At 36.1% G+C, this 9,688-nt stretch overlaps 1 protein-coding gene across 6 annotated transcripts in view; it reads right to left on the bottom strand.

Annotated features, from left to right (window-relative positions):
• The window catches only part of SNRPD1 (small nuclear ribonucleoprotein D1 polypeptide), a 49,831-nt gene that overhangs the window by 35,480 nt on the left and 4,663 nt on the right, over positions 1-9,688 (bottom strand). For 4 of the 6 annotated variants that reach the window (XM_022586808.3, XM_022586804.3, XM_089894978.1 and 1 more), the window contains exons 2-4: positions 4,715-4,791; positions 2,787-2,978; positions 142-246 (exon numbers count right to left, since the gene is read on the bottom strand). In XM_022586808.3, coding sequence (XP_022442516.1) covers positions 170-246; positions 2,787-2,978; positions 4,715-4,784 — 339 coding nt within the window. In that variant the 5' untranslated portion in view covers positions 4,785-4,791 and the 3' untranslated portion in view covers positions 142-169. Of the gene's footprint in view, positions 1-137; positions 247-2,786; positions 2,979-4,714; positions 4,792-9,688 lie in introns of all 6 variants that reach the window. The other 2 variants (XM_022586805.3, XM_022586807.3) reach the window with 1 other exon arrangement.

Raw genomic sequence — 9,688 nt, 5'->3', positions numbered from 1 at the left:
TACCTATCACTTTGAAACAGTAATCTTGAGAAACAATATCGCTTAGGACCCCCTCTTCCTCTGCCCTGGCCATGTCCTCTTCCTCTTCCTTGCCTGCCATAAACAACAAAACCTGTACAGAAAATATCCCATAATACCTACTACTTTGAAATAGTAGTCTTGAGAGATATTATCGCCTAGGACCCCCTCTTCCTCTTCCTCGGCCACGTCCTCTTCCTCTTCCTCGGCCTCGGCCTCTTCCTGCAACTGAGGGAAGAGAAGAACAAAGTAAAGGAAATTCTCTTCTGTGCTGATGTTACCTGGCCACCACAAACAGCACCTACAGTAAAGAAAAGTTTAATTCAGCTTCTCTCAAATGTAACCTCAGTCACCCTTTCCCAACAGTTTACCATACAGAACCAAGAATTGATGGCCTACTAATACCTTAATATTTGTTTCATTTGACTTTATTTACTGAGAAATTCATAAAGTTTTAAAATATTTTTTCTTTGTATCGTGCCTCAAATTCACCACAAAATAAAATACAAATGATTTGAACCTCACACAAGATGAATAAGATATAATACTAACGGAACAGAACACAAACACTATGCACCAGATGTTTCTGTTACTGTATAGAATCCAAGTTAGTTAATTCATGCCAAGAAAACTTAAAATATATTACATCAAGTAATAACTTCATGACTTTTCAGAATCTTAAGTCATCTGATCCAATCATAACCTAGTACTTTAATCCAGTAGCAATATCCTTGTTACCTGGTCATCCTAGCTGTGAACTTTTCATTTTCAGACATCTATGAATATTTTTAAAATCTTGACATTTCTACCAATTGTTCCTAGTCTTACCATTCAAAGCAACAGAGTAAGTCTAGCACTTCTCTTAAAACAAGGCAGATTAACCACACTTATCTCCAATTCCCTCTGAAGTACTATTCATGATAGAAAAGGAATAAAAATGGCAAATATCCATAAGGGGGAAAAAACAAATGCTGAAAAAACACAGTGGTTGAAAGATTTCAACAATTTTTTAAGTCAGAAAATAGACAGAAAACTACAAATGTTTAGTAAAGGAAGAATAACTTCTAAAAGACCTAGGACCTTGGAAGCCAGGGGTAGATGAGGAGGCAGGGGGCTGAAAACAGCGGGGGGGAAGTTGACAATCCTTATGCAGGGCAGTAGATTGCCTAGTCCTCTTCCCCACCTTGCAAAGCTAATGATTATTTCCCTGACAGGTAGGTAGGAGAGAAAAGATAAAATTAACCCAAAGACCTTGAGGCAGAAAGGCTTCGGATTTGAAAACACCTGCAAAGTGGATGGCAGCAAAAGTCACAGAGCTGGAGGGAAGGAACAGGGGGATCAAGTCAGTGTTTTTCAAGCTGTGTTACAACCTGAATTTTTTTTTTTTTTAACTGAAAGAGAATAGGATAGGAAGCTTAAGGGCATCTGCATGTATTAAGACTAAATTCTTCCTGAAGCTTTTGTTTCATTTATATGTATGAATAGGTCATGATGCAAAGTACAATATATTTCTTAGTGTGAGTGGAAGGAAAAGCCTCAAAATCATTGTTTAATATCAGCCCCTTTCTCCTGCCCTTCTCCTATAATGCTGGCTGCCAGACATATATCTCCCACAGTAGGTGACTAGAATCTTTTTCTGAGAAAACCAGCTCCAGAAAAGACTTCCAGATCCTGAAATTTTAGGTCTCCTCAGTGGGGAACCCAACTTACTTTGAACCCACCCTCTAAGGAGTCCAGCCTCCATTCCCAGAAGTTCTCTTTTCAGAGTCCTTCTTAAACAGATGGCCAAAATGCAAGATACTATAGTAAAACCTTCAACATAAAGACCAAACTAAGAGATCAAATAAAAAGAAAAACCAGAGAAAACAACACCAAGTACAGAATAAAAGACAAAGAGAGAGGAAAAATAAAAGAAAAGACTCAGAAGGAATCAGTCAGAAGATCCAATTATTAAGAATTCCTGGAAGAAAGAACAGAACAAGCAAAACAGAAGAAATTTATCATTACACAAGTAAATTTCTTAGCTCTAAATGGCAAGAATATCCATACTGAAAGGGTCCACCAAGTACCCAGAACAACAGTGGACAAAATGCTAAGTCATGAAAAAATTTCAGAATATCAGGTATAATGAGTCAATCTCTGGGCTTCGCTAGTGGAGCAGTGGTTAAGAACCCACCTGCCAATGCAGGAAACACGGGTTCGATCCCTGGTCCAGGAAGATCCCACAGCCCTCGGAGCAACTGAGCCTGTGAGCCACAACTACTGAGCCTGTGCTCTAGGAGCCCGTGAGCCACAACTACTGAGCCCGCATGCTACAACTACTGAAGCCTGCACGCCTAGAGGCCGTGCTCCACAACAAGAGAAAACACTGCAATGAGAAGCCCGCACACCACAATGAAGAGTAGCTCCCGCTCACAGCAACTAGAGAAAGCCCGCACGCAGCAACAAAGACCCAGTGCAGCCAAAAATAAATAAATATAAATAAATAAATTTATTAAAAAAAATAAGACTCAATCTCCAAATTTTCCAAAGTGTGCAGGGATTAGGGGACCAGGCCATGCACAAAGGGACAGGAAGTAAGAACAACATCAGTCTTTTGAATAGCAATACCAGGAACTGTAAGAAACACTATATGTACTCATGGCAAGTAGAGGCAATTAAAACAAACCAACCAACCCGTGTTGTTTGCAAATATAAACATATTTTGAATAGCGGATTAGGGCATAAATACGCCAGACACAAAAATGTTTATAATCCTTCAAACTTACCAGCTTCCCTTTTCTTAGACTTCACCTTTGGTTCAACATCCACGAGAAGTGTATCCAGAGGTAAGCTGTCTGGCAGAATAAAATATCGAATGTTATTTCCTCGAATACTCAGTGTTTCCAGCTGTACAGGTTCTCTGTTCTTCAGGGTCATTTTCACAGCTTTAAGATGTGTATTCATGCTGACATCTACACCTGGAGGGAAAAAAGAGGGCAGTTATTAGCATAATAAGGAAGGCAACCAATTAATCTATCAAGCCACTGTTAGTACCATGTTATAGAAGAGTATTATCTGTTCTACAACTGGTAATGATGTCTGTATAAATCAGAAATCTTTCCTTCGCTAGATTTTTCCTTAGCTTGTTGTTTACTAATCTTCTGTACTCTTCTTTCCCAAAATTAATATACTTTTGATACATTCCATCTTGTTGGGGAACTTGATACAACGAGGAAGAGGGGAAAAAAAACCAAAAGATTTATGATCTCTTTCTATGTTCCAGGAACTGCATGCTAAGGCATTTCAGTTTAATCCTCAATGTCCTTATGGTAGATAGTATGATTATCCCTATTGTGAGGACTAAAATATATATTCAGGATATAAGGAACTTGAAACAGTGGTTGTCACTGCGGGAGGGAATTGGATTTTTACTAGATTTTGCTCCCCCAATTTACTAAATTTTCCTCCTGGGACATCATTTATTAAGTGCCTACTGTATGTGAGGCAAACCTTACATTATATTACTTTTGTGAGTGTCTTCCATCACTAGATTTTGAATTCCTAAAAAGCAGGAAGAGGGCTTCCCTGGTGGCACAGCGGTTGAGAGTCTGCCTGCCAATGCAGGGGACACAGGTTCATGCCCCGGTCCAGGAAGATCCCACATGCCGCGGAGCAGCTAGGCCCGTGAGCCATGGCCGCTGAGCCTGCGCATCCGGAGCCCGTGCTCCGCAACGGGAGAGGCCACAACAGTGAGAGGCCCGTGTACGGCAAAAAAACAAAACAAAACAAAAAAAAAAACACTCTGCTTCCTCTACAACATGCAACACAGAGCTCAGAAAAGAGCAGACTAAATCACTGTTTAAAATCACGGAATTTTAACAGGACAGAAATTACATTTCCTCAGATACGATCAGACTGTATCAAAGCCTTAAACTATACAGATTTCCTTTCATAGCAATTGGTGTTGCAAAGTTTTGGTGGACTCACAAATATTATCAGTTTAATACTATATATTTCTCTTGTTTACTCAGATGCTGGATCTACATGTTAAAAAATTATTTATAAATTTACAATTTAAATATTTCAGAGAGTAGAATGGTACCATATGCTAAGATAGCATTTTCTTTCATCAATTCTTTTAAAAATTTGCCCTTTTTTGGGGCAGCAGCTACTATTAGTGAAGAATCACCGTGGCTTTAAATATAAAACTACATATCATACATACAATATCATCAAAGAGTTAGACACCTAAGAAAAAAGACAAATATAATACACTAATATGTTATGCTTAGATAAAATTATGGTTCCTCATCACCCCCTTCCCATTTCCCACATATTTTTTACCCAGGATAATCAGACATGGAAACTCCATCCTCTATCTTCAAGGACTTTACAATCTAACAGGGGACACAAAATTCTGATACAAGTAATATGTGTTTTGTAAGATGCAACATTCCAGGGGACACGTACAGGCAAAAGTAGAAAAGGCATAAAGCAGGAAAACAGTGGTCACACATAGGATAACCTGGGGAATCCAGTCTGGTCTTAGCATAAGAACTTAAGGTGAGGCTTAAATAAGAAGGTCAGTGAAATAATCCAGACAAAAGGAATGAGATTTGTACTATATAAAACATTCATTAACCAAAGAAGTCTGGCCTGTAGGTGAAAGAGATAGGAAATAAAAAGTGTTATAAACACAGTACAACCTCCATACCTGTGATTGTTCCATGGACCTGTGTTCCATTCTTTAATTCAATGGTTACAGTTTCGTGACTCAATTTCATCAAAAATCTATAAAGACAATAGGAATAAAATGATAAATTTTCACTTTTAACACTTCAAAAACATGTTTATTATTATTATTAAGCCAAAGGGTGAAATTTCTAGATGCTGAAAACCTACTATGGATGCTATCTGCACCAATTCCTGTTAATAGCTTGCATAACAATTTCAGCTTTCCCTGAATGATACCCTTAACATTTATAAAAGAGCACGGTAACAGAAATTGTCACTTGGACATTTCTGATTCTCTAAGCCATTATACAGCTTAACCTCTGATCCATGCATATAGATCCTGAAGTCACTATAAGCCACAAAACTGAAATCAAGAAATTACATGGATAAAAGTGCTCAAAAAACACAAGCTTCCAATTATAAGATAGTAAGTATTGGAGATGTAATGTACAACATGATGGCTATAGTTAATACTGCTGTATGGTATATTTGAAAACTGCTAAGGGACTAGATCCTTAAAGTTCTCATGAGAAAAAAGCCATTTTTTTCTTTTCTTTTGTATACATATGAGATGATTGATGTTAACAAACTTACTGTGGTAATCATTTCACAGCTTATGTAAGTCATTATCCTGTACACCTTAAACTTACAGTGTTGTATGTCAATTATATCTCAATGAAACTGAAAAAAATGATACATTATAATTGGTATTAAAAGATTATACTCTTATTGTATGTGTATAAATAAGGTAAAAGTCCCCTTTTCTAACGCTCCTCCAGGCATGTGGGGATATTCTAGACCATTTTATATGCAAACATAAGCATTTACATAAAATTTACTTTTACAGAAACTGGGCCATACTATAATGGCTTCTGTAACTTTTAGTTCTCATTTAGCATTTAGAGACATTTATGCAAACCCCCACCAAATTCATTTATGCAAATCCTCACCAACACTAACTGTCACCAATCTTTTTTCGGTCAATTTGATAGGGGAAAAAGGCAATTTGCTTTTCCCTATCACTTGTTGAATAATTCTTCATGAACACAGGAAATCTCTATTTCTTCTGTTATTTTCCTATTCACATTATTCACAACTCCAATTAGGTCGAATTCTTCTTTTATTTTCTATCAGTTTGCCACAGCAATTCAAGTTCATGGTTTTCTTTAGCCATACAATTTTTTTTCATTTTTATGTTGTTAAATTTATGAATCCTTCTTGGGTATGTAATTTGTTTAGAAAGATGATTCCCATCCCAAGATTATAAAAAGTCTCTTATTTTCTTCTACTGTTATATTTAGAGTTTTAATCCACCTAGAATTCATCTCTTTTCTGTGCAATGTGAGGTAGGAAGCTGCCTTTATGATTTTCCCAAGTTGGATAGCCAGGTGTCTCAATAACGTTTACTGAATAGTCATCCATTCCCCACTTCGTCTATTCTTCTGTTCTCCAACTTTTTATTATGAAATATTGCAGAGGAAGCTGAAGGGTTCACACACTATGAAAATGTTACCATTTGTGTGTGCCCCCCCCCACTTACACTGTCACCATATTATCTGAAAGTAAGCTGCAGTCACTTCAGCATGCCATTTTCTCATGAGGACATTCTACCACATAACCATAACATCGCAATCACATCTAGAAAAATGAACAATAATCCTACAGTATGATCTAATATACAACTCATATTCAAAATTTCTGGTCTATAGTATGTACTTTGTATACCCGATCACACTAAATGTAAGATTACCTACTTTCTCCCCAACTAGTCTATCCTTGAGGTTAAGAATCATGAACTTCATATCTAATCCTGGATTGTAACAGGCACTGAATAAGTTGGCTAAAATGTTTCAATGATTAAAGGGAAATTAGGCTTAAAATACAACTTTTTAAGTGGTAAAGACAGCCATCAAAAAAGGGGAAATTACTTGGTCTTGCATAAGGCAAGTCCCAAACTTGTTCTCATACAAAGAAAAAACTGTGTGTTGAATCCCTTCCCTTTCCATATTTGCTGTCAAGAAAAAAAGTCTCTCTTAATGAATTGGTAATGCTTTATTTCACCAGATAAGAATTCTTTAACTTAGCTCAAATTTAATATAACTATATTAGCCTAGAATTTTCACCTAATGGTTTCTTCCCATTATCAATTTAAAATTTGTTTTTACTTTAATTGTCCCATCCAGTAATAACTTCTACTTTTATAAAACTTCTTTCAAATCATTTTTAGAAACAGGCAGGATTGAAGTAAAAATAAAATATTTTATTAATCAAGCAGTCTACCATATGGAAATAAAAGGAAAACCAGAAAGAAAACCTCTGAAACAATCAAAATACATTTTATAAAGTCCAAGGATATTTCTTTGATAAATAGTATTTATCATTATATATTATATGGTAGTCCCTGTGCTTGGTAATGAGGATTAAAAATGAGTAAGACTAGGCCCCCAAGGAGCGCAAACTCTGTAAGGAAGAACAGACACATGAAAGATTTTTTTTTAAAGTAATTATGTAAATTTAAATCACAATGGAGATATGCACAGGTTCTTACCATGAATATAATGTAGCATGGGTAGGAAGGAGTCAGATCTTAGTGGACTTCTAGTAAGTCTGAAAAGTTGGAAATATGCAGCAAAGAGAGACTAGAGCAAAGATATAGTAAGAAACAGCACAAGGTACACAGAAATTATAGGTATTACTGATAGAATACTAAGTCCAAGAAAATGAGTAGGGAAGAGGTTCCTTTCATGGAATGCCCAAGCTCTGTTAAAGAATTCCCCTAGGAGAACTACTGAAGGCTTTTCATCAATGGAGTGGAGTGCCACATCGGAAGACAAATTAGGTGGCTAGAGCAATAGATAGATTAAAGTAATCAAGACACAGGAACTACAAATAGGTCAATGAAACAGAACAGAGTCCAGAAGTTCACTATCCAGGCAGCAGTTTGGGTTTCACAGGTGTATACATTTTTCAAAATTGGGAAATGCACACTGAATTTCACTGTATGAGATATTTACTTTAAGAAGTGAGATTAAAGAACACGGGTGGGAAGAAAAGGGAGCCTGAACAGCTTAGTGGTGTCGACTGGAGTGGCAAGGAAGGTGTACTGAGGGTAGGAGAAATAAACAGTTATCCGAGCCAAGGAACCAAGCAAATTCAAATTATTTTCTGATGAATCCTTCACTACCTGAATTCTTTCTGCTTACTGTAACTTAAGATATTCAGATAATACTCAAATATTCAGATAAAATGGTATCCTTCAGTATAGCACTGAAATGGTATCCGAACTCACACTATTAACTTCAAAAATCAAACTCACACTATTAACTTCAAAAATCAAAGAGAATGGGATAGTGAAAGATACTTAGAGATATTCAGATAAGCACACCTATGTCCATTACAGTAACTTAACTTACTTAAGATATTCAGATAATACTGTAACTTAAGATATTATAACTTAAGATATTCAGATAATACTCAAATATTCAGATAAAATGGTATCCTTCAGTATAGCACTGAAATGGTATCCAAACTCACACTATTAAATTCAAAAATCAAAGAGAATGGGATAGTGAAAGATACTTATATTAGGTAGGTAAATTTGCCAAAACCTGGCAACTTATCAGATTATCAAGATTATCAAGAGGAAGAAGTCAAAGACGACTCCCAGGTTTTTGGTTAGGGAGACAGTATAACAGTGTCACCAACTGAGATAAAGAAATAACAAAGTCAACCAAATCTGCAAACCAGTTAAACAAACACCCATTTTTCCTGGCGTAAAATACATTCTCCAGTTATTAGAAACTTTATTTCTATAGTGTAAGACACAGAATAGGATTCAGTACAGCTATTAAAATTTATAGGAAAATTCCGTCACAACACAGACTACCTTTAAATGAGACAAACTGATTCCAAAGAGTATGACATAAAACTTAACTACAGATTCAGACTGGCAGGTATTGAGAAATTGAAAAAATAAACTTTAAATTCTGAGACGTTTCCCCCCAAAGTTATACTTCAAATAAAAATGGACGAAGTCTTCCAGTTATAAGATAAATAAGTATTAGGGATGTAATGTACAACATGATAAATATAATTAACACTGCTGTATGTTATATATGGAAGTTAAAAGAGTAAATCTTGAGTCCGCATCACAAGAAAAAATTTTTTGTCTATTTCTTTAATTTTGTACCTATATGAGACGATGGATGCTCACTAAACTTATTGTGTTAATCACTTCGTGATGGATGTAAATCAAATAATTATGCTGTATACCTTAAAGTTATACAGTGTCGTACGCCAATTACATCTCAATAAAACTGTAAGAAAAAAATGGACAAAAAGTTAACCTTAAATGCCCTCTCTACAAACTCCACCCTGAATAATAAGGATTTTATATGATATTTCAAACATACTAGAAACTATCTACTTGTCTACCTTCACCACAAAACATAAAGCTCCAACAAGGCAGGGACTCTGTCTCGAAAAAAAAAAGAATACATTATGAGAGCACAGGGTAACAGGTGCCCAATAACACTGACAATCCTAGTTTGTGACTGCCGGCTGGGTTATTAGAAACCTCTGCTTCTATGCTGCAAGCTCTCAGCCTCAAGGAAAAACACTAAAACCCAATCTATTTGCAAGTAGTTTAGAATGAATTACTCCAATCAGTAAACAAGTTGTCAGTAGGCTCAGCTAACCGGCCAAATTTAAACTAAGAAATGAACCAGAAGAAATCTCGATTATCTGTGTAATCAGTCAAAAAATACAGAAAAGAGATTCTGTCCCACGTTGGGAGACTTTTTTTCCTAAAGCAAAGTCCTATTTTAAGGGGAAATGTCGGTTGAATAACGTTAAGTCTGGTAAGTAACAACAAGGGGGGAAAAAGAAGTGATAGGATAAACTTACGGAGTCAAAACTCCATCCCTGATTTGAAACATTTCGGAATTAGGTTTCA

The sequence above is a fragment of the Delphinapterus leucas genome, chromosome 14 (assembly GCF_059928025.1).
Source record: "Delphinapterus leucas isolate spDelLeu-1000000601 "Yukka" chromosome 14, BTC_Dleu_Yukka2, whole genome shotgun sequence".
In the NCBI taxonomy this organism is placed as follows: Eukaryota; Metazoa; Chordata; class Mammalia; order Artiodactyla; family Monodontidae; genus Delphinapterus; species Delphinapterus leucas.
This window is presented reverse-complemented; position numbering and strand designations above follow the sequence as displayed.